The sequence below is a fragment of the Bos taurus genome, chromosome 24, assembly GCF_002263795.3.
Source record: "Bos taurus isolate L1 Dominette 01449 registration number 42190680 breed Hereford chromosome 24, ARS-UCD2.0, whole genome shotgun sequence".
In the NCBI taxonomy this organism is placed as follows: Eukaryota; Metazoa; Chordata; class Mammalia; order Artiodactyla; family Bovidae; genus Bos; species Bos taurus.
In genome coordinates, this window is record NC_037351.1 from 365,790 (window position 1) to 391,106 (window position 25,317).

The following is a 25,317-nucleotide window of genomic DNA, read 5'->3' on the forward strand; positions in this document are numbered from 1 at the left end:
TTCATCAAGCACTCTATCTATCAGATTTAGGCCCTTCAATCTATTTCTGAAGTAGGAATCCAACTTCATTGCTTTGCCTGTGAGTATCAAATTCCCACAGCACCATTTGTTGAAAAGTTTATTCTATGCCACCATTCAGTTATCTTAGAATTCTTCTCAAAATCAATTGATCATAAATGTAAGGGTTATTTTCCTGGACTCCCAATTTTATTCTATTGATTATATGTCTACTTTTATGCCAGCAGTACACTGTAAATTTTGAAATTCAGAAGCATGAATCCCTGCTGTTCTTCTTTTTTAAGAATTTTGTGGATTTTCTGGGTCCCTTGAATTTCCATATATATTTTAGGGACAGCTTGCCAATTATTTTAAAAAGGCAGCTATGATTTTGATAGGGCTTGAAATGAATCTGTATTTAATTTGGGGATTATTGCCATCTTAACAGTATTAACAGTCTTCAGTTCATAAACATTGAATCTTTTTTTCCTTCTTTCCTTCCTTCCTTCCCTCGTTCCTTTCATGCCATAAGTAACCATCTGCTTCCTGAAGATGTCTGCCAATAACTTTGAGAAAAATACTTGGCAAAATGTGAACTCATCAGAGAATTATAGGTAATATATAAGAAACAAAAGTCTTACTTTATGAATTAAAGACTTTATTTTGTCCTTTTTACATGTCTATATATGTGCTCACACTATTCAGGTCTTCTTTAATTTTTCAACAATACTCTGTAAACTGTAATTTTCAGTGTACGAGTCTTTCACTTCTTTTGTTATGTTTATTCCTAAATATTTTAATCTTTTCTGATGCTATTATAAATGAAATTTTCTTAATTTCATTTTCAGTTGCTCATTGCTAGTGTACAGTAATAAAATTTATATTCCTGTGTTGATACTGTACCCAGCAATCATACTGAACTCATCTATTCAGTCTAATAAGTAATTATTGCAGATTCCTTAGAGCTTTCTACCTGTAAGAATGTATCATTTGGGGATAGACATATTTTTAATTCTTCCTTTTCAATCCAGATGTCTTTTATTTCCTTCCCTAGGTGCCCTGGGTAGAACCTGTAGCACAATGTTTAAACAGTAGTTGTGAAAGTGGAAATTCTTTCCTTGTTCCACATCTCAGGGTGAAAATCTCTGTCATTAACCATTAAGCATGAGGTGTTGGGACCTTCCTCGTGGCTCAGATGGTAAACAATCTGCCTGTAATGCAGAAGACCCAGGTTTGATCCCTGGGTCCAGAAGATCCCCTGGAGAAGGGAATGACTACACACTCCAGTATTCTTGCCTGGAGAATTTCATGGACAAAGGACCCTGGTGGGCTACAGTCCATGGGTTGCAAAAGGTCAGACACGACTGAGCAACTAACACACTTTCAGGGTTTATTTGGAAAGAGCAAAAAATTGCATTATGAGCATGCAATCTATGGCAAACCACAGGCATGTTCAGAGAACAAAGGAAGGGAATCTGCTTTTATGGGGAAAATGGGGAAGTTGCAGGGTCTGTTCTAAGTGAAAGTTCATTGGAGGAAGGTGGAGGTTCAGACTGGTGATGGCTTCTCATTGGTTGAGCTGTGATGTTTCTCACTGGCAGGACTGTTGCTGAGCAAGGAGAAATTCTTCCTTTGGGTTAGTAATGTAGTCACTTCCTGTTTGGGAGTGCAAGGTATGCTTCTTCCTGTGGGGTGTGCACATGAAGATCACTGTGTGCAAATGACGGTGAGCGGTAATGCATGAGAGCTCCCTCTGCAGGTCATTCCTGACTCTAATTTTAGTTGCTGTTGCTGCTGCTAAGTCACTTCAGTCATGTCCGATTCTGTGCGACCCCATAGACGGCAGCCCAACAGGCTCCCCAGTCCCTGGGATTCTCCAGGCAAGAACACTGGAGTGGGTTGCCATTTCCTTTAATTTCCAGAGGTTACCTATGGATTTTCATAGAAGCCCTCTATCAGGGTGGAGAAGTCCCCTTATATTCCTAATTCATTGAGTATTTTAGATCATTAAAATGTGTTCAGTTCAGTTCAGTTCAGTTCAGTCACTCAGTCATGTCCGACTCTTTGCAACCCCATGAATCGCAGCATGCCAGGCCTCCCTGTCCATCACCAACTCCCGGAGTTCACTCAGACTCACGTCTTTCGAGCCAGTGATGCCATCTAGCCATCTCTTTGTCAAATGCTGTTTCTGCATCTACTGAGATGATCATGTGGCTTTGTTCTTTATTACTATTATATACTACATGATGTTCAGGTGTTAAACTGATCTTGCATCCCTGTGATAATCTCACTGGTCATAATGTATTGTTCTTTTTGTATAGTTCTTTACTGGATATGGCCTACTAGTATTTTGTTGAGAATCTCTGAGTCTCTGTTTACAATGGATATTTGTTTGTAGTTTTCCTATAATGTCTTTTTCTGGCTTTCACAGGGTAATGCTTCAAAGAATAAGCTGGAAAATGTTCCTTCCTCCTCTTTTACATTTTAGAAGATTTGTGAAGAATTGGTGTTACTTATGTAAATGTTTACTAGAATTCACTAGTGAAGCCATATGGACATGGGCTTTTCTTTGTGGGCAGTTTCAAAATTACTAATTAAATATCTTGTAATAAGTTTAATCAGGTTGTCTATTTCTTGTTGAGTCAGTTTTGGTAATCTGTGTATTTCTAGGAATTTATCCTTTCCACCTTGGTTATCAAATTTGTTGACATACAGTTATTAGTAGCATTCCTTTGTCATACTTTTAAAAAGAAAACTTTTAATTTTAGAACAACTCTAGATTGATAGAAAAGTTGAGAAAATAGTACAGCAAATTTCCATATGTATACCACATTGAATTTCCTCTGTTATTACTATCTAATGTTAATAAAATCTAATGGTACATGTGTTATAATAGGTCTGTAAATATTGATACATTTCAATGGAATGCATATTTATTTTTCCTTAGTTCTCATCTAATATTCTTTTTAGCTTTGTGTTTCAAAATCCTGTACAGTATACATTATATTTGTTGTGATATCTCCTTAGGTTCCTCTTGACCACGAGAATTATGCTCTATTTTTTAATTACCTCTATAAGTTGAATGTTGAATTTAATCCATATGTTGAACCCCTAATCCCCAGTTTGATGGCATTTGGGAGTTAATTAGGGTTACATTAGGGTCATGAGGGTGGGGACCTCATGATGCAATTAATGTCCAGAGGAAAAGACACAAAAGTGCTCCATCATGTGAGGACACACAGTATGAAGGCAGCCATCAGCAGATCAGGAAGAGAGCTCTCACCAGACACCGAATCTGCCAACACCTTGACCTTGGACTTTCCGACCTCAAGAACTGTGAGAAAAAAAAATTGTTTAAACTAGCCAGTCCGTGGTATTTTGTTATAGCAGCTCAAGCAGGGACCTGAGCAGTTTTAAGAAGTGTTGGTCACTTCTTAAAAATCCACTATCTTTTGTGGATTGTCCTTCAGTGAGATTTGCCTGTTGGGCTTCTCATTACTGTACAGAGAGTACTGGTTTGGGGAGGAAGACCACAGAGGTAAAGTGCCATTTTCATCACATCTTTTCAAGACTGCACACTGTCAACACGACCCGTTACTGTTGCTGTTGACCTTGATGGCACGGCTGGGAATGTTTGCCCCATTTCTCCACTTATTCTTTCTCTCACTTTCCTTACGGTATTCGGGATGAGCTCTGGGGTATGTTCTGTCTCCTTGAAGGTGTGTATCTACATCAATTATTTGGAGTTATTCTGCATGATAGATCTGTCTATTCTCTCGCAATTACTGTTCACCCATTTATTATGTCATTATGGACATGTGGACATTTATTTTGTACACTGAGTTTAATCCAGTACCACTACTGATTATGTTGCTCATATTATACCAGCTTCAGCAATTGGGAGCTTTTTCAGTTGGTTCGTATTTCTGTTTGACATATCCCCATGCTTAGGTATTTTGCTTTTAGCACTTTCTTACTGTCTGGTATTATAAAATTTCCCAGGCTCATCTTGTGTGTTCTGTATACCATTTTTAGAGTCAGTCAATTCTTCAAGGAGTTTCTTGGGTGTTAGGTATGATTGTTACTACTAGGATGCTTATGATCCTTCTTTTTTTTTAGATATAAATTTATTTATTTTAACTGGAGGCTACTTTACAATATTGTATTGGTTTTGCCATACATCAACCTTCTTAATTCCTTAAGCTCAATAGTAATATTTCCTCTTTCATTCCTGATTTTAGTACTCCAAATCTTTTCTTCTTGACCCCTCCTACCTAAAATTTATCAATTTTGTTGATCTTTGATCTTTTCAAAAACCTATTTTTGCTTTTGTTATTTTCTATATTTTTTCTATTCTCTATCACATTCTGTTCTAATCTTTATAATTTCTTACTTTCTACTTGCAATTGGATTACTTTTGTGCTTTTTTAAAAAGTTTCTAATGGTGGTAGTTTTCAAAACTATGGTTTTTCTAATAGGCACGTATGGATGTGAGAGGTGGACTATAAAGAAAGCTGAGCACTGATGAATTGATGTTTTTGAACTATGGTGTAGGAGAAGACTCTTGAGAGTCCCTTGGACTATAGGGAGACCAAGCCCATTGATCCTCAAAGAAATCAGTCCTGAATATTCATTGGAAGGACTGATGCTGAAGCTGAAACTTCAAAGCTTCAGCCACCTGATGCGAAGAACTGACTCATTTGAAAAGACCCTGATGCTGGGAAATTGAATGCAGGAGAAGAAGGGGACGACAGAGGATAAGATGGTTGGATGGCTTCACCGACTTGATAGACATGAATTTCAGCAAGCTCTGGGAGTTGGTGGTGGACAGAGAAGCCTGGCATGCTGCAGTCCATGGGGTTGCAAAAAGCTGGACAGATTGAGCAACTGAACTGAATGGTGGTAGTTTAGGTTATTGTTTTGAGATCTTTTTTTTTTCTTTCACTATGGCTATTTATAGCTGTGAATCTCCTCTAAGCACTGTGTTAGCCAAGACACATAAATTTTTGTATGGTGTGTTTTCATTTTCTTTAATCTCTCTGTGTTTGCTAATCTATTGTGATTTATTCTTTAACCCATTGGTTATTTATTGAGTGTGTCGTTTAATTTCCTCATATTTATGAATTTCCCCAATTTCCTCCATTGTTGATTTCTAATTTCATTCCATTGTGGTTGGAATTATACATATTTTTTATTATTTCAGTCCTTGCAAATTTATTAAGGCTTGTTTTAGGGTCTAAAATAGGATCTATCTTGGAGAATGTTCCATGTGACAGATTTGCCTAGCTTTTGTTTATTTGGGAATCTCTCATTTTGCCTTCATTTTGAAGGATAGTTTTGCTGGATATAGAATTCTTGGTTGATTTTTTTTTTCCACCCACAACTTGGAACATGTCATTCTGCAGCATTTTAGCCTCTGTGGTTTCTGATAAGAAGACAATTGTTTTTATTTATTTATTTATTTTATTTATTGAGGATCATTTGTACACAACAAATTGTTATTCTCTTGCTGCTTTCAAGATTTTCTCTTTGACTTTGGATTTTGGTAGTTTGACTATAATTCATCTAAATGTGGGCCTGAGTTTATCCTACTTATAATTTGTTGAACTTTGAGATATGTAAATTAAACTTTTTCATCAGATCTGGGAAGTTTTTGACCAGTGTCTCTTCAAATATCCTTTAGCCTTTATTTCTCTCACTCTCCTCTAGGACTTCCAGATGTGTTCTTTGGTATGCCTGATAGTATGGCACAGATAGTACATCTCTAAGACTGTTCATTTTCCTTCATTTCTTTTTCTTTTCTGCTTCTTAGACTGGATACTCTCAATTGACCTATCTTCAAGTTTGCTGATTCTTTCTCTGCCATGTCTAATCTACTGTTGAGATTAGGGAATTTTTCATTTCAGTTATAATTTTCAACTCTAGAATTTCTATTTGTTTCTTTTCAAACAAAAGATTTTCATCTCTATTATTCTCTATTGGTGAGACATCATTTTATGGTTTCATTTAGTTCTTTGTATACGGTATCCTTCAGTTATCTGTAAGTATTTATAATAGTTTATCTAAAAATCTTTGTCTAGTATGTGCAACTTCTGGGCCAGCTCAAGGACAGTTTGCACTGAGTGTTTAACTCTGTTTAGGCTTTTTTCACTATTTCTTTGTATATCTTATAATTTTGTTGAAAACTAAATATTTTAAATAATATGATATGGTAACTCTGAAAGTCAGATATGATATGATAACTCTGAAAGTCAGACTGTTCCCTCAAAGGTTTGTGGTTGCTCCTACTGTTTGTTCAATAACTCTCCTGGGTTAATGCTGTAAAGTGTATTTTTCCTCATATGTGACCACTGAAGCTCTGCTCATTTAGCTTAAATGGTCATCTGATGATTGGACATAGATATCTTTAAATGATTTGAACCAATAAGTCTCCTGTCCTTTGGTTTATATGTATGTACTAGGGTACATCTTCAGCACTCCAGCAGTTTACAGCTTTGCTTTAGCCTTCAATTCCTGATTGCACAGAATCTCACAGTCAGCCAGCTATGAGAGATTACAGCATTCTCAGGTCTTTCCTGACCATGCCCACAGTCCTGCACATGTATGTGCGCTTATATATTTCCAGGAATATATCAGAGCTTATCAAAGCCTTCTTCGGACAACTCATTCCCCAGCATTTCAAAAATGTTCCTCTATTTTTCTATTGTAGTAAAATTTACCATCTTAGCCATTTTAGGGGTACAGTTTAATAGTATTAATGCATTCACATTGTTGTACAGTCATCACACTATTATACTCATAACTTTTCATCTTGTTAAACTCAAACTATATACTCGTTATGGGCTTCCCAGGTGGCACTAGGGGTAAAGAATCTGTCTGCCAGTGCAGGAGCCTCAGGAGACACGGGTTAGATCCCTGGGTCAAGAAGATCCCCTAGAGAAGGGCATGGCAACCCACTCCAGTATTCTTGCCTGGAGAATCCCTCGCAGGCTACAGTCCATAGAGTCACAAAGAGTCAGGACTGAAGCAACTTAGCATGCATGCATGCATACCCATTAAACAATAACTTCCAGGAGTTCGCTGCAGTCTAGTCATTAGGGCTATACGCTTCCACTGTAGGAGGCATGGGTTTGATCCCTGGTTGGGGAATTTTTTGAGGAACCTCCCTACTGTTTTCTATAGTGGATGTATCAGTTTACATCCCTAACAACAGTGCTCTAAGGTTCCCATTTCCCCATATCCTCCCCAACACTTGTTTTCTGTTTTTTGATAGTAGTCATCCTAAGAGGTGAGAATCACCAGCATTCCTTTTTATTGTCTTTGTCCTAGCTGGTACCTTAACTCGGGTAATTTTGTGGCAATTCCTATGCCCTATGCAGTAATCTTCATACATTACAACCCCCTGAAAAGAATTTTGAGAATTACCTGTATAGTGAAGTGAAGTGAAATTTGCTCAGTCATGTCCGATTCTTTGTGACCCCATGGACTGTAGTCCATGGAATTCTCCAGACCAGAATACTGGAGTAGGTAGCCTTTTCCTTCTCCAGGGATTGAACCCAGGTCTCCTGCATTGCAGGCATATTCTTTACCAGCTGAGCCACAAGGGAAGCCCAAGAATACTGGAGTGAGTAGCCTACTGCTTCTCCAGGGAATCTTCCTGACCCAGGAATTGAACTGGGGTTTCCTGCATTCCAGGCGGATTCTTTACCAACTGACCTATCAGGGAAGCCAATGTATTTTGAAGTTTACGTCTAAGTTTTCTTGTAATAAATGTAGTTTATTACCCCAGGGACTGTAGCCTACCAGGCTCCTCCGTCCATGGGATTTTCCAGGCAAGAATACTGGAGTGGGTTGCCCTTTCCTTCTCCAGGAGATCTTCCTGACCCAGGGATTGAACCCAGGTCTCCTGCATTGTAGGCAGACACTTTACCATCTGAGTCACCAGGGAAGTCCCTAATAAATGTAGTTACAAAAGATAATTTCTGGGGATTTCCCTGGTGGTCCAGTGGATAAGACTCAGAGCTCTCAATGCAGGGGGCCTGGGTTCAATCCCTGGTCAGGAACAAGATCCCACATGCGGCAACAAAGACTGAGCATGCTACAACTAAGACCCAACATAGCCAAATAAATAATGATTTTTTTAAAAAAAAAGATAATTTCCATCACATTGTAAAAATTCCATTTAAAAATGAAACTTGTACCATATGATCTTTATTCATTAAACAATTGCTGCTGATTGTTCTTAACAAATGTCCTGAGGAAAGGGCTTTTCCCAACAAGTGAGTTCTGACTCAAGTCAAATAAAGACAAACCCTGTGAACAGGGCTTTTCTAGGGACCTGTGAAACAGGTTTAATGATGACAGCTCTGTGCATATGGGGCTCTAAGGTGAGCTCCAAACCAGTTCTGCCCCCTGTAAAACTATTAGGCTGCTGGTTTCCAAAGCTGAGGAACAGAGGACAGGAAGTTAAAACACCATAAAGCTTGCCACTCTGAGATTCAGCTGCTTTTCTGGAATAAACACACCTTGCATTGTTGCTTGCAAACCTTTGATTAATTTCCAGAATTCTCAAAAAGTTGGATTTTTTTACTCTCTTTGCCAGTGCTCTCATTGCTTTTATGGAGGAGCAGATTTTTGCTGATCATTACTCCACTGTTTTAGAAGTACTTCAAGGTTAACTTTTAGGACAACAAATAACTTGTGTTTCCCAAGTTCTTAGCTTTATTGGGTTTCTACCACTCTTTTTGCCTCTTTGCTTCTTGGCCAAGGAAAGGCTTCTCAGTGAAAAAGAACTTTATCGGAAACATAGTTTACTCAATAGCATATTATGTTTGTAGCAATTGAGTTCTAGGTATTATTCATTCAACAAGTACTTGTCAGAACTATCCCTTCTTCCTGAAGGAAAAGGTGTCAAAATAGATAAGATAGATATAGATAGATAAATCTTTGTTTTGAAATTATAATGGTCATTTTATTACTTAATATTTTAAAGGAAATAAAAATGAGTTTCATTTAAAGACTGATTCATTTTTGCTTACTGACTTCCTTATTTCATTTGAGATAACTAAAAATTTTAAAGAAGTGAACTCCACCCTCCCCTGCCACTTTACTATTCTATTGTAGGAATACGGAGAAGGCAATGGCACCCCACTCCAGTACTCTTGCCTGGAAAATCCCATGGACAGAGGAGCCTGGTAGGCTGCAGTCCATGAGGTCACTAAGAGTCGGACATGACTGAGCGACTTCACTTTGACTTTTCACTTTCATGCATTGAAGAAGGAAATGGCAACCCACTCCAGTGTTCTTGCCTGGAGAATCCCAGAGACAGAGGAGCCTAGTAGGAGGTCGTCTATGGGGTCACACAGAGTCAGACACGACTGAAGCAATTTAGCAGCAACAGCAGCAGCATTGTAGAAATAACAGGTATGGTCAGCTGTAAAATTCAGTAAATATTAATGCTTGATTCTTTCTTTTTATTTACTTATTTTCAAAATAGTAGGTTGGGACTTCCCTGGTGGTACAGTGGATAAGAATCTATCTGCCAGTGCAGGGCACATGGGTTTAATCCCTGGTCCAGAAAGACTCCACATGCCACAGAGCAATTGAGCCTGTAGACCACGACTACTGAACACATACTCTCAACAAGAGAAGCAATGAGAAGCCCACACACCACAACACAGAGTAACCCTCACTCACAGCAACTAGAGAAAGCCTGCACAGTAACAAAGACCCAGCACAGCCATAACTTAAAAAAAAAAAAAAGTAGGTTGGTTCCTAGGAAACTTCCAGAAATTATCATCCTTATCAATGATAAACACACAAATGATCCACTGTTGGGAGATTATTCAAACTAGTTCCTGAGTCCTTTGGATATGACCCTAATAGTCTTTGATAATTCCTTGCCTCTTAGAAGGATGAGATTCATAGGCTCATACAAATTTCTTGACTCATATCTAGAATTACCCCGTTTGATGAGGAACCCTAGATCTTTTTGAAAAATTGTGTTAAATACACAGAACAAAATACACAAAGCTAGTGGAGGTGATGGAATTCCAGCTGAGGTATTTCAAATCCTAAAAGATGATGCTGTGAAAGTGCTGCACTCAATATGCCTGCAAATTTGAAAAACTCAGCAGTGGCCACAGCCCTGGGAAAGGTGTTTTCATTCCAATCCCAAAGAAAGGCAATGCCAAAGAATGCTCAAACTACTGCACAATTGCACTCATTCACACACTAGTAAAGTAATGCTCAAAATTCTCCAAACCAGGCTTCAACAGTATGTGAACTGTGAACTTCCAGGTGTTTAAACTGGTTTTAGAAAAGGCAGAGGAACCAGAGATCAAATTCCCAACATCCATTGGATCATCAAAAAAGCAAGAGAGTTCCAGAAAAACATCTATTTCTGCTTTATTGACTATGCCAAAGCCTTTGACTTGTGGATCACAACAAACTGTGGAAAATTCTGAAAGAGATGGGAATACCAGACCACCTAACCTGCCTCCTGAGAAATCTGTATGCAGGTCAGGTCAGTTCAGTTCAGTCGCTCAGTCGTGTCAGGAAGCAACAATTAGAACTGGACATGGAACAACAGACTGGTTCCAAATTGGGAAAGGAGTACATCAAGGCTGTATATTATCACCCTGCTTATTTAACTTATATGCAGCGTACATCATCAGAAACGCTGGGAGGCCGGGTGTGCTGCAGTCCGTGGGGTTGCAAAGAGTCGGACACAACTAAATGACTGAACTGAACTGAACTGGAGTTGATTTAAAGTATGGGCGTGTGGAGTGTGTGTAGGTTACATTCAAATATTGCAGCATTTTATGTAAGGGACTTGACCTTCTTAGGATTCTGCTGAAATAAAGGTAGGACTGTGCTCACCACTTTTCAAAGCCTTTTTACTCTGTGGATATTGTCCTCTGATGAATAAAATTAAGTTTTTAAGAATTCTAGTGTGTTTTTTATTTTGTTACCTGTGCATTTTGTGTCATATCAAGAAATCATCACCAAACCCGGTGTCCTGAAACTTTCGCCCTATGTTTTTGCCCAAGAATTTTATAGTTGTATGTGTTATATTTAGGCCATGGATCCATTTTGAGTTAATTTTTTATAATGGTGTTAGGGAAGGGTCCAACTTCAATATGACAAAACCATTTTATTTTTTAATTTTCTATTTTTACTTTCCCGTTAGATCAGATCAGACAAGTTTCCTCTAAATGAAGGAATTAACCGGCACAATTCATTGCCATATAATTCTTGGTATAATTACCAGAAATTGAAAAAGTGAATGGCTTTAATGACTGGGCAATAAATCTTCCAAGTCACATATTTTCCAAATCTGTTTTCAGCAAACTTGAATGTGGTCCTAATTGAATTGTCGTCTAATGGACTGTTTGAAATAATTCTAATCATAGGCTGCTCTATGGATATTTCTGGCATAAGACTTGGTGAGACTCACAGGCTGAGCATCTTTGTGCCTTCAGAGCTCTCACTGCTGTCTCCTCCTGTCACATGAAAGGCCTCTCAGTACCAACACCATGACAACAAGAAGCCCCAGAAGAATCAGTGCTAGCCGGGCCACGTTCAGCAATCGATACTTCTCATTAAACTAAAGACTTTTTAAATGTTTACTTTGGAAGGCTAATAATCATTTGTCAAATCTTATAACTATGTTCCAATTTGATTTAATAATTGCAAAGACTCAATCTAGAAATTTTTTTACTGTAAAAATCTGTTTTTTTACATTACTTGATTTATAAATGTGATAAAATACACATGCATAAAATTTACTATCTCAGCCACTTTGTAGCATATAGTTTGAAGTGAAGTGAAGTGAAAGTCACTCAATCACGTCGACTCTCTGCAACCCCATGGACTGTAGTTGGCCAAGCCCCTCTGTCCATGGAATTCTCCAGGCAAGACTACTGGAGTGGGTAGCCTTTCCCTTCTCCAGGGTATCTTCCCCACCCAAGGATAGAACCCAGGTCTCCCACGTTGCGGGCAGATTCTTTACCAGCTGAGCCACAGGGAAGCCCGTGTACAGTTTAGTAGTGTTAGTTACATTCACATTGTAGTGCATCTACTCCAGAACACTTTCCATTTTTCAAAACTAAAACTCTATTCCCAATAGAAACAACTTTGAAATATTTTCACAAAGAGACACTTAGCCTCAAGGGTAATGTTTAACTTCAATTTATCTAATTTTGTTGTAGAGGAGAGTGATAGGGTAACCAAGCATAAATTATTAGGATAAAATATCAGGATTAGCACTTACAAATAAGGTCTATGGGAGTAGCATGGAAAATGTTTACTGTTTTTCCCTTTTTTTTTTAATTGCTTTTGTTTAAAATTTGATCGCCTTAACTACTGTAAACATAGCCTATTTTTGTGCTTAAAATACTGAATGGAAAACTCCATTGTGTGTTGCTTTGGACATATTTGGTCAAATGTGTGTTACTTTGGCTGTAAAGGCATTTAAAGCAAACAAACAAAAAAAAGCTGTGAAAATGGCCTTGGAGCATTATCTTTAGTTACTTGAAGAGTTTCTACTTTTTTTTAAAGTACAGTTTATGTTAAGATAATTTTTATTAATTTAGAGAAGACAATCAATGTCTGTGAGAAAACGGACTTTCTTTTGGATTTTCTTTTTGTGGTCATTGTAAGTGATTGCTTTTTCCTTTTATTAGTTTCACATTCTTCCTTTGTTCTAAAACTTAGACTGACATCTAGCTTTGACAATCATAGTATGTTTTATTTTCCTGAGGGGGGAATAATTTATAATGCTGTTTAGTTTTGTACTATTTGTGTGTTGGTGAATTTTTAAACTGTGTGCTAACTGCAATGAATTATATGAACTGAGGAAAAAAAATATATATATATATCAGGATTAAATTCTTCTGGGGCAGTGCAATGGAAACCAGAGATCAAAGAGAAACAACCTTGTTGGATTTTTTGATTGTTATAAAAGAGCTCGTTCATTCTATTTTAAAATGCATGATGGTAGTATCAAATGACTATGGCATTTAGATTTCATTGACTATATTTAAAAGATCATATGATAAAATATTTATTTTTAAATAAAATATTTACAGCTTGCTGGAAATTAGGGCTTCCCTCGTGGCTCAAACAGTAAAGAATCCACCTGCAATGCGGGAGACCTGAGTTCTATCCCTGGGTTACGAAGGTCCCCTGGAGGAGGGCATGGCAACTCAGTCCAGTATTCTTGCCTGGAGAATCCCTTGGACAGAGAAGCATGGCGGGCTACAGTCCATGGGGTCATAACGAGTCAGACACGACCGAGGACTAAGCACAGCACAGCTGGAAATTATATCCTTTGCAACTATTTATTTTTATTATGAAAAATTTACAACTTAAAGGTGTATTATCCCTTTTATACTAGTAGGTTTTTCCAAAATTCTTGATGGGATATGTCACATGTGAAGACCACAGCATTAGGGGAGAGGGATCCCTATGGAATACTGAACCAAAAATTGAAATTCACTGGAGACTCACATCCTAACGTATTCAGTATCTCACTGTGGACAGTGTCTCCACAGCAGGACTCATGAAAGGGTAGCCGCTGAGCTTCACCCCTTCGTCTGTTACATTATTCCATAATCAACCTGTAAAACAGCTACCAATTTCAAGGAAAGTTTTAAGAAAAACTTGCATTACTGTGCCTGGCCTAGGTTAGGAAGTAAGTTACACAACTGTATCAAAAGTTTATCTTTCCCTCCCAGCACCACAGAGTAAAAGACAGAATGGGAGGAGAGGTTTACAAATCATGTATCTGATAATGAATTATATGCATATACATATATATATATAGAGAGAGAGAGAAATCTATACATATGTAGAGAGAGAGAAAAAGCAAAAGCACAGTGGTGGTTGCAGGGTCAGGGAGCCAGGAAATGGTAGTTACTGCTTGATGGGAGCAGAGTTTTAGTTTAGTGAAAATGAGGCAAGTGTTGATAAAAACTAATTGCTCTGGAAATTAGCATATGTGAAATATCAAACAGGAAAGATGATGGGTGACTGTTATTGAAATAAACATCATGACGTGACTGGATAACTGATTATGAAAGAAATCACATTAAACTTGTGTTGTCTGCTTGATCTCGTGTCTTGAAAAGTTTTGCCAGCCTAGGATGTCTCCCTGTGTGTAAGAGGGGGTGTGCCTTGCTCCCTGGCAGCCTGGCAGCCTGCTCATGTGAGCGTGCTTGGAGAAAATATTGAGAAGTAACGGGGAGAGGGCAAGGGGATGGAGGAGAGCGCGCCTCTGGACCTTAGAGTGTGGAGCAGGCTTTACTTTAATTAGCCACTGAAGGTGGCTTTTCCCAAACTTGAAGTTTTTTATTCCAGGGGCAATGAAGAATAGTGTTTTCCTTTGCTTTTTAAAAGGGAAATGGGATCTGAGACTGTTTCTCAGAGATCTGTGTAAGTTGAGGTCTGGTGATATTCCCTTTAAGTCAGTGGTTTTATCTGCGTGATTCCCAGACCAGCAGCATCAGCTTCTCCTGGGAACTTGTGAAAAATGCACATTCTTGGGCTGCATTCCAAATTAGCCAGTTCCAGAACTCGGAGGTCCTCCATGACTGATGCCTCCCCAAATTTTAGAGCCACTCACACCTGCATGGTTTGAGTTGCATTGCCCTTGTAGTTGACATGTCTAGGTGATGTAACTGTTAGTTTTATGTAAACATTAGACATTTCATTTTTGTGTTTTTTGGAACCAATGTAATTAGTTTTCAGTTATATAGAAGAGCACAAAGTCTGTCCTGCCTGATGAATAAAGTTCCCTTTTGCCAAGTGAGGAACAACAGCGTGTCCTAATCCAGCGGCCTCAGGCCAAACAAACAGGCGGTGTCCTTAGATCGCTGGACAGGTCAGCCTGCGGGAGGTGACCTAGGGTACGCCTAGCAGGTGGCCTGGAGGTCTGCAGGCAACGCTGTGGGCATTTGAGCCAGAGCCAGGGGCTGACAGGAAAGAGGTGGGCCCGGCTGTTTCCCAGAGCAGGGCCGAGCTGCATCTTTTTTAAAGGGACCTGCTCTGTCTTTTTAGCCAGAACCCATGCTCCTGCCTCCCAGAGGTTTGTGAAGCTTGGTTTTCACCAGGTTCTTTTCTTCTTTCAGTTTTGCTGCCACTTCTGATCCTTTTGAAGTGCAGCCATTTGGTGTTTTTAAAATGCAAATCATATCCAGTCATTTCCTTCCTTAATATTAAAACTGCCCAGGACTTCCCATTCCCCTTAGGGGAGAGTTCAGAAGTTGCAGCTGGCCTTTGCTTCACTCACGCCTCTGAGTGTCTGATGGCTGTCGGGGGCTGTGCAGACAGTGTGGCCCAGCCTGGGGATGCTCCAGGGTCCCCAGTGAGGGAGGGGCCCCCACCCTACAGCCTGAGCTGCGCACCTCTCCTGGGGTCCGCAGGACAGGGGTCCATGCGCATGAACTGTTCCCCCACACTGCCGTCTCCCTTCTCTCGAAGCTCCACGAGGACTGGGGTGCTGATGCAGCCATGTCCAGGCCTCCGGGAGGCCCGGTCATGACGCCTCTTCTCCGATGCCGGTCCCTGCTGTTCACACGCCCACTATCTGTTTCCTCCTAGTTTGGAGCCGAGTTCCGAAGGTTCTCTCTGGACCGCCAGAAGCCTGGGAGGTTCGAAGACTTCTACAAGCTCGTCGTGCACACCCACCACATCGCCAACACCGAGGTGACCATTGGCTATGCAGACGTGCATGGCGACCTGCTGCCCATCAACAACGATGACAACTTCTGCAAGGCCGTCTCCAGCGCAAACCCCCTGCTCAGGGTTTTCATCCAGAAACGAGGTACTCAAGAGACTGAGCCCATGCTCCTGCTTGGCGCTCATTTAAAAAATAAATACACCTTCCAGTTTCGTCTGTCATTTCAGAACCATGTTATTCTGATTTCTTTTTTTTTATTTATTTTTTAATTGGAGGAAAATTGCTTTACAATGCTGTGTGGTTCCTGCCGTACAACAACACAAATTATATATATATATCCCCTCCACCCATCCCACTTACTCTGTTTTCTAGCCTTTGATGAGAGACTAAAGAAATTAAGATCTGTTTGGTCAACATTAATTTCTTAGAAAACATTCTTAATAATATTTAAACTGCATTTTCCACCTGAAATTGTGTTGACTCATGATTTTTAAATACTGAGAGAAAATGACATTGATATTTTCAGTATTTTAACCGGAGTCATTAGCCAGTAACCCAAGAATTAAAGTAAAGGTTGTTAGTATATGTTTTCCACTGTCTTTTTAGGGTTGGGAAAAAATGTAAACTTTAGATTATAACTTTGGTTGGTTTTTAGCTCTGAAGGCCTGTAACAGCAGTATAACTTTATGTGAAAATAAATCGCTAACACAGGTTAATGACTGAGGTGGGGGCATTCCGGTGGATTTACTCCTCAAAGCTGCACATTAGACTTGTTTTCTTGTCTCTGGACTTGGGAGAACCTTAACAATTCTAAATACCGTCCTGGAGAGAAGGACACTAGCAGGGGAGGCCTGGCGTGGGGAAAGGGCTCTTTCCAATTCCCGTGGGGTGACTGTCCCTCCTTCCCTGAGGGGCCTCTGCGCCGCCCTGGGGGAGCAGTGTGGTGGGCGGGGGCACCTCTCACAGTGTTCTCTGCTGCGGACTCTGCCGTCTGGGGAGGAGGGAGACTGGCCTTAGTCCCTGGGGCTGTGGGCTCTTCCCACCGGAAGCAGCAGCAGTGTGCGGGCGGAAGGCCCAGACGCGGAGCCCAGAGCTGCTGGCATGGGGCCGGGGACCTGGTTCTCTCTCCTCCACTTGAGTCCTTGCTTGACTGACGGTGTTCTTACATCGCTCGCCACCAGTTGTCCTGTGGCGAGGGGGCCACACATGCAGAGCGCGCTGAGCATCGGCCAGGGCCTCCTGTGTGCGGTGTTGGAGGGGACGTGGAGGAGGGCCCGCAGGGGGGCCGCTGACCTCACCTCGATCTGGTTCTCTGGCACCAGATCAGAAGCGCTGCATCTGCGGCCCTGGCTGAGCCAGTGTGTCCTGCTGCTGGTCCCGAAAAGTCAACACAGCTGCCACTTCCTCACGGTGACTGGGGTGGGGCGGGCGCGGGCGCTCCGGTGCAGTCGCCGGGGCTTCGGGCCCTCCACGGCCCCTCCTGTGTGGCTACACCTGCACCAACTGCCCCTCACGTCTGGGTGCCTGTTCTCCTTCGACCCTCTCAGCCAGGCCTGATCTCCACTAGCCTGCATCCCCGCCATCCTCTCGTCTCTTTATTCTGGCTTCTCCGTGTTGTGTCATCAGTTGCTCCCAGGGCTGGTGTGTTGTCCAGATCCCACGTCCACAGCTCTGCCGGCCATCCCAGGTTGTTGGCGTCACCTCCCGAGGTACAGAAAGTGAGGCGTGGGTGTGAAGCCGTGCGCGTGTGTGAGAAACGGGTCTCTGTGCCGCTGGCACATGCAGTGGGGTGGGAGGTACCACTGGCGCCCTCGTGACACACCTGTGCCGTTGGCAGACCAGGGGAGGCGGGACGCTGCCCGCGGGGCCGCACACATGGCTCTGCTGCTCAGGCGTGCGGCCTCAGGCCCCGCGTCCTGTCCTTTGTGCTTTTTGCTTTTTCCCTGGCCTCACAGAAGTGGCCCGAAGATTAACCAGCTGCCTCAGGGCTCTAACCTTTTTGTAAGCATTTCCAGCGCTGGGGCTTCGCCTCCAGCCGCTGCCTTTCTGTTCCGTGACCGCAGGGGGCGCTCACCCCCGACCCCCAGCACTCTCTCAGGGACCCTGACTTCAGGGGGTGCTCACTCCCGCCCCGCCCCCAGCACTCTCAGGAACCCTGACTGCAGGGGCGCTCACTCCCGCCCCCCAAGCACTCTCTCAGAGACCCTGATATCAGGGGTGCTCACCCCCGACCCCCTCCCCAGCACTCTCTCAGGGACCCTGACAGCAGGGGGCGCTCACCCCCGCCCCCCAGCACTCTCTCAGGGACCCTGACTGCAAGGGGTGCTCACCCCCGCCCCCCCAGCACTCTCTCAGAGACCCTGATATCAGGGGTGCTCACCCCCGCCCCCCGCAGCACTCTCTCAGAGACCCTGATATCAGGGGTGCTCACCCCCGACCCCCCAGCACTCTCTCAGGGACCCTGACTTCATGGGGCATTCACCCCCGCCCCCCCCCCCAGCACTCTCTCAGAAACCCTGATATCAGGGATGCTCACCCCCGCCCCCCCAGCACTTTCTCAGGGACCCTGATATCAGAGGGTGCTCACCCCCGCCCCCCCCCAGCACTCTCTCAGGGACCCTGATATCAGAGGGTGCTTACCCCTGCCCTGCCCCCCAGCACTCTCTCAGGGCCCCTGACTGCAGGGGGCGCTCACCCCGGCCCCCCAGCACTCTCTCAGGGACCCTGACTGCAGGGGGCGCTCACCCCGGCCCCCCAGCACTCTCTCAGGGACCCTGACTGCAGGGGGCGCTCACCCCGGCCCCCCAGCACTCTCTCAGGGACCCTGACTGCAGGGGGCGCTCACCCCGGCCCCCCAGCACTCTCTCAGGGACCCTGACTGCAGGGGGCGCTCACCCCGGCCCCCCAGCACTCTCTCAGGGACCCTGACTGCAGGGGGCTCTCCCCCCTGCTCCCCCCTCCCCCCAGCACTAGTCTATCACGGCCTGGTGGCCCCTGAGCCTACCGTTCTCACCGGTTCTATGGGGGAGCCCACCTCGGGTTGTTGTCAGGCTTCAAGAGAAGAATGTTCCCGCTGTGTAGGAAGCCTGGCCCCTCGATACTATCGCTGTTGCCGGGAGAGGCAGGGGCAGCTGCGCTTCTCCGGACGGCAGGCGGGAAGCACCACCCTGATGCCCGCCGTGCTCAGGAAAGGCCCACCAGCCCTGTGACGGGGCTGTCCTTCCTGGGAATGGACGGGCCTGAGAGTCCTGGAGGGAACTCTCCAACCCCACGTCCTTTCCCACAGCATGGGCTCTGAGCTTTGGGTCACAGAAATGCTATTTCTGTGATTTTACTGTAACCACACCAGCTCTGTCATCTACTTCATAAATTTCTGTACATTGATGGTGGATGAACAGATAAACGAAATGCGGTGTATCTGCCCACCAAGGTTTTATTCAGCCATAAGAAGGAGTGAAGCGCTGGGGTCCAGCCTGCAGTACAGCTGGGAAGCAAGGCCTCGTGGATGAAACCGGCCTGTGTTGTACGGCTCCACACACAATCCACCGGGTTCTGTTTGTGACCAGTTTATCTGTAGCAGCACTTTCACGGCTGTCTGCAGACGCGCACAGGTTACCAACGCACGTTCCCACCGAGGCAGAGTAGGCGCTGCTCTGCCTGCCTGTTTCAGCTCACACTGTGAACTGTGTGCTTTCCACGGTCTATTTAGTGCCACATTTTCCACATTTTTCTTTTTTTCTTTAATGTATTCAAATACATATAAAATTTAGCAGTGTAGGGGCTTCCCTGTTGACTCAGTGGTAAAGAATCCACCTGCCAATGCAGGAGACACAGGTTGGATCCCGGATCCGGGAAGATCCCACATGCCACGGAGTCCCCAAGTCCAGGTGCCGTAACTACTGAGCCTGTGCCTAGAACCTGGGGGCCACGACCAGAGAAGCCACCACGATGAGAAGTCTGTGCACCACAACGAGCGAGTAGCCCTCCATCTCCATAACTAGAGAAAAGCCAGCACAGCCATGGAGACTCAGCACAGCCAGATAAACAAACACAATTATAAAAAGAATAGTTTCGTGTTGGGACCATGTAAGTGTTCAGCTCACTGGCTAATTAAATATGCTCCTGCTGTTGTGCAGCACCCACCACCATCCGCCCCAGTAACTTCTTCTCATAAGACTGAATCACTCTACCTATTAAACACTGACTCCCCATCTCCCCTCCCTCAAACCTGGCAACCACCACTTTTTGCCTCTATGATTTTGACAACTCTGAGTACCTCATATAAGTGATATTAGACAGTATTTGTCCTTTTGTACTGGCTTATTTCAGTGACTGAGCAAAATGTCCTCCAAGCTTCATCCATGCTGTAACCTATGTCACAATTTACTGTTCCTTTAAGGCTGAATAATAGTACATTCTATGGCTACCACATTTTGCTTTTCCACTCATCCATTGATGAACACGTGGGTTTCTTCCACGTTAAGCTATTGTGAATAATGCTGCTGTGAACATGAGAGACAAAAAGCTCTTCGAGACCCTGCTTTCAATTCCCAAGTATGAACCTAGAAGTGGAATGGTAACTGTATTTTTTATTTTTTTGAGGAAGCCCCATACTGTTTTTCACAGAGGCTGTTCCATTTTACATTCCCACCAACAGGGGGTAGGGGTTCCGGTTTCTCCACACGCACACCAACACCTGTTTTCTGGTTTGGGGGTAATAGCCATCCTGATGGATATGAGCTGGTAGCTCACTGTAGTTTTGATTAGTGTTTCCCATTATTAGTGATGTTGAGCATCTCTTCACTTGCTTAATCATCATTCATATGCCTTCTTTGGAGAGATATCTATTCAAGTCTTTTGCTCATTTTGCACTGGGTGGTTTGTTTCCGGTTGTGGAGTTTTGGTTCTCTATTTATCTGGATATTAATCCCTCATTCAGACACATTATTTGCAAATATGTCTTCCTGTTCTGAGGGTTGTCTTTTACTCAGTGGCATGTGTCTTTTCTAAGATATAAATGTACCTTTGTCTGTGCCGCATCTCAGTTGTGACATGCGGGACTTTTAGTTGCAGCGTGGGAACTCTTATTTGTGGCCCCTGGGATCTAGCTCACTGACCAGGGATCAAACCCACGCCCATAGCCTTCACATCTGCAGGTTCCTGTCCTTCTGCACATACTCCACTATCCCTCCTCCGCCCAGGGCTGTCTACTGTTACAAGCTGTGCAGGTTTTCCCCTTGGAAGGGTAAGAGATGTCACTGTACCTTTCACTTTAATGCTTTGCCCACTTAAGAAGAACAGCAGTCCCCAGAATTAAGTACTCACAGTGGAGGAATCCAAATCTGGTCAAAATCTGCTCCCTCCCGGCACACTCCACCCCACCCTCGCCTCCCCCCCACCCCGCCTCCCCCCCCCGCCCCCCCACACACACACACTCCTGTCCTCCCCGGGCCTGTGAGAACAGCGGGAGACTGGCCCAAGGCGGAGGGAATGCAGGAGGAGACGAGCAAAGGCACTGGGAGTGTCTCTATTTTCAGCAGAATAAACAGGAAGTACAGATACTCACTTGTCACCACTTACCCACAAAATAAAACCTCCCAGTACTATCGACCCCTGTGTTCTTATCATCTATGAGATGGGCCTGTACCCTTCAGGCCCCAGACCACGACCAGAGGAGGGGCCCTAATGGAATCTCAGTGGCTCTCTGCCCCTGGGGTAAGGGGCCTCCCACAGTGCCAGGGGAGGCTTGATGACTTAAGTATACCAAAAGATTGCCAGCATAATTAGAGGACTCTCAGCAACTATTTACTTTTAAAATAAACATAAATATGGGTCATTTGCATGTGTCTGTTAACTGTTCTTGGCATTCTGGCATTCTTTTGGGTTCCTAGAATGAGGAAGATACATTTTAAAACTTTTTTGGTTATCAGAAACTGCATGATTGGGGGTAGGGGAGGGAGGTAAGGGTATTTGCTTGTGATGTCACTTAAGTGAGTTGCCAGAAAAAGTAATTAAGGGGTGTTCTTCAAAATAAGTTGGTTGCAAATTTGGTTACAGATACTGGCAGAATCTATAATTTCTGCTTTATAAATGCTTTTCTTGGATTCTGCATTAAGTAGCAGGAGGTGTGTTTGGTTTTGGAGTTAGGGGTTCACTGCTGAGCATAAAGCATTCAGTGGGTGTAATCTTTTAAGTTCCCACAACTGAATTTCTGTATTTTTTTCCTCATTTTATTCTGTTTCCTAAGACACTGCCTAAGGTTTTGAGGCTGTGTGTTGAGGGCAGGGTAAAGATGTAATTTCACTGAATTCACTTCCTCTCTGTGCCCACACTTTTCGGAACAGGCATAGAACCTGCAGGTAAACACCCTCTTCTATGGGAGATGTTTCACAAGACACATTTACTTTTTTGTCAGTGATTTCTGGACGTTTACATGTTTGGAGAATTTCCTTTTATTTTCTAATTATAAAACAGGACAAAAATTCTCCCACTGCTCTACCACGGGAACATGCAGAAAACAAAACGCCTGAACCCCGTGTTCACCCTGGAGTGGGAGTGGATGTGGGAGAGAATGTGCTGACGCAGCTCATTAAAAAGCAAACAGAGCCCAAGCCACGCACCGTCCAGAAGAGTCCAGGGCTTGTCCTGGGGAGGCTGGCCACTCTGGAGGCGCTGTCAGACAGCCAGGGCCGCCCCATCTCCTGGACGCACTCCCTCCATCCGTGTCACTGCAGCCTCTCCTCCAGTTGGGCCTTTGGGAGGGAGGGGAGACACAGCTGGCTAAGCCCCACAGATACCTTGTGTATAAACAGTGAGCGTTTACACAGATGGAATTGGAATCTGCTCCTTTCTTATTTACTTGCTAGTCATATATACTTTTCAATGCTTTTAAGCCCATAGTATATTAATAATTTGGATTCTTTTAAAAATCTTTACACATCACAAACATATCCTAGGTCATTAAATCCTCTGTAAAACATTTGTTTTAAAAAACGTTTTGTTTTGCTTTTTTCTGGGACGTCCCTGGTGGTCCAGTATAAGAATCCACCTGCCAACGTAGGGGACTCAGGTTCAATACCTGGTTCAGGAAGATCCCAGACGCCCAGGCAACTAAAGCCCGTGTGACACAGCTTCTGAGCCTGTGCCCTCGAGCCTGCGAGCCCCAGCTTCTGAGCCCCTGGGCTGCGACTCCCGAAGTCCGAGCACCTCAAGCCTGTGCTCCGCAAGAGACGCCACCATAATGAGAAGTCTGTGCAGCAGCGAAGAGTAGCCCGAGCTCGCTGCAACTAGAGAAAGCCCTTGCACAGCAACAAAGGCCCAGGTCAACCAAAAATTAATTAATTTAAAAAGAAACGTTTAAATTTTTTCTACTACTTATAACATATTTGTAAAAGAAAATTCAAACAACATGGAAATAACTCCACCAGCCTGAGACGACCACTGTCAGTAGTTTGGTGAGGCGCCTCCAGACCCCTTGGTGTAGATACAACTCGTTGGATACAGTTTTATATAAACAGGGTCATAATGCACATACTACAGAGATTATTTTAGTCTAGCATCACATTTTTGACTCCTTGTAGATTATATAGTATTTACCATCTTTTTAACAGACATAGCAATTGTATGAATGTAACAAACTCTGACTAATCCCATATTAATTTACACTGTTCCCATTTTTCACTATAGTAAACTGTGTTGTACCTTTTATATACATGTCAGATTCAGGATTAATTGGTATTAATTAAATTGGTATTTATTTATTATTATGCAGGTTCTTGCTGGATTAAAAGGCATATTTTTAACTAAAGTGTATTTATGCCAGTGGGCCTCTCTTTAGCAGGGCATTAAAATGACATTTGAATTGGGTCTTTTAAAACACACCTTTGAAGACTGTTCTTATGTGGCATGAAAACTCGTGAGCTTTGAATTGACCCTCCTGAAGGCTGCAGTGAGGCCAGCAAGGATCTAGCAGCGCTGTGGGGTGAGGGGCTGCCCTCGGCTAAGACAGCACCACCTGGGGCCACGGGGGACTCCGAGAGTCCAGGCTGACCACACCCCGAGTTCAGGGAGCCCCTCCCAGCCAGGTCTCCCCGGGGGACCTTCAGGACAGGGCTCCAGGGGAGAGGCGGTGCAGGGGGCCGGTACCTGCTGAAGCAGCGTGCTTCCACAGGGGCCGGAGGGTCGTGGGGCTGAATGTGGTCACGGTGTTGTTTTCCTGTCTGGTCCGAGTGGGTCATTTGCGACAATTAACACGTGTATTTAAGCTGGTTCTTCAGTGAGCATGAGCTCAAGGATTTCCAGTCTGACGGGAAATAAGGCCCCAAAACAGAAGCACGGTTGGGGCTTTCTTTTCATGTTTGAGCTGATAATCCTGGTTGTCAAGCTGCCAGTGTGAGTAGGATTTCTGTTTGTAAAAATCTGTCTAAACACAAAGCAGCAGACTCCTCTGGTAACATAACAGGGCTGTGTTTCTGTTTCCAGAGTGGGTTAGGGTTATGTGCCATTGCCCATTTTTAGAAGGGAGAGATTCTTTGGCCTTCTGAAACCACCCTGCCTATAGACTCTGTGACTGCACTGCCAGCCTCCCCTGTGTGCCTGGTGCTGGGGTACCTCCCACGGAGGCAGAGCCCCAGGGCCCACCTAGCATTCAGGCCGGCGAATATGGCCGTTCCTTTCTGGACTTGCCGAGTCTCTAGCGCTGCGGCGAGCAGGTTGGTCCTGTTTGTCCTTTGGGGGGCAGGTCGTGGGGCCACTGCAGCTCCAGAGAGGGGCCGGGTCCCACAGACTGTGCAGGTTGTGCCAAAGCTGATGCAGGACCACGGGGAGGTTTAAGCAGATGCTCTGTGAACTGGTGGAGTGTCCTTGTTTATAAAGTGGCTGGTTAAAACAGGGATTTCCCTGGTAGTGCAGTGGATAAGAATCTGCCTGCCAACACAGGAGACGTGGGCTTGATCCCTGGTCCAGGAAGATCCCACATGCCATGGAGCAGCTAAGCCCAAGAGCCACAACTACTGAAGCACAAGCTCCCTAGAACTCACATACTGCAAGTACTGTGCCCACGCACCTAGAGCCTGTGCTCCACAACAAGAGAAGCCATCCCAGTGAGAAGTCCCTGCACCGAAACGAAGCATAGCCTCTGCTTGACACAACAAGAAAAAAGCCAAGCAAAACAGCGAAGACCCAGAGCAGGAAAAAAAAAACAGTGGCTGGCTAAAACATCTTTTGTTTAGGTGAGAAATAGTTGATGAGTATTCATCTTAAATGTTTAAAGATCTTAAGCATTTTCTATTTGATGCATTTTTCCTGGAAAAAAGCTCCAGGACACTGGAAACTTAAATCTTCTTTCTTACCCATCTAGTCTACACCTGCCTGTGTTCTCACGGTCAGTGAGCTGAGGAAGCTGTTTTCATTCCTGTTAGTAATCGCTTTGAATCCAATTAAATGCCACTGCATTTGGAGGGAAATCTTTCGGGACGAGAATGAAGACAGCTGGAGGAGAAGCTGCACTTGGTGGGGGCTCCATAGGCGCCCCCAGGGAGAAGGCTGCGCCCCGGAGCAGCTCCCATGAAATCACCCCGCACAGAGACACTAAGGGTGTTCTTGCGACAGGCCATTTCTGTTTAAAGGGCTTCTCATGG

General features: G+C 43.8%; 1 protein-coding gene across 1 annotated transcript in view; it reads left to right on the forward strand.

Moving 5' to 3' along the window:
- Positions 1–25,317, forward strand: part of PARD6G (par-6 family cell polarity regulator gamma) — a 77,048-nt gene that overhangs the window by 24,102 nt on the left and 27,629 nt on the right. The window contains 1 exon segment of the mRNA NM_001098100.1: positions 15,601–15,823. Coding sequence (NP_001091569.1) covers positions 15,601–15,823 — 223 coding nt within the window.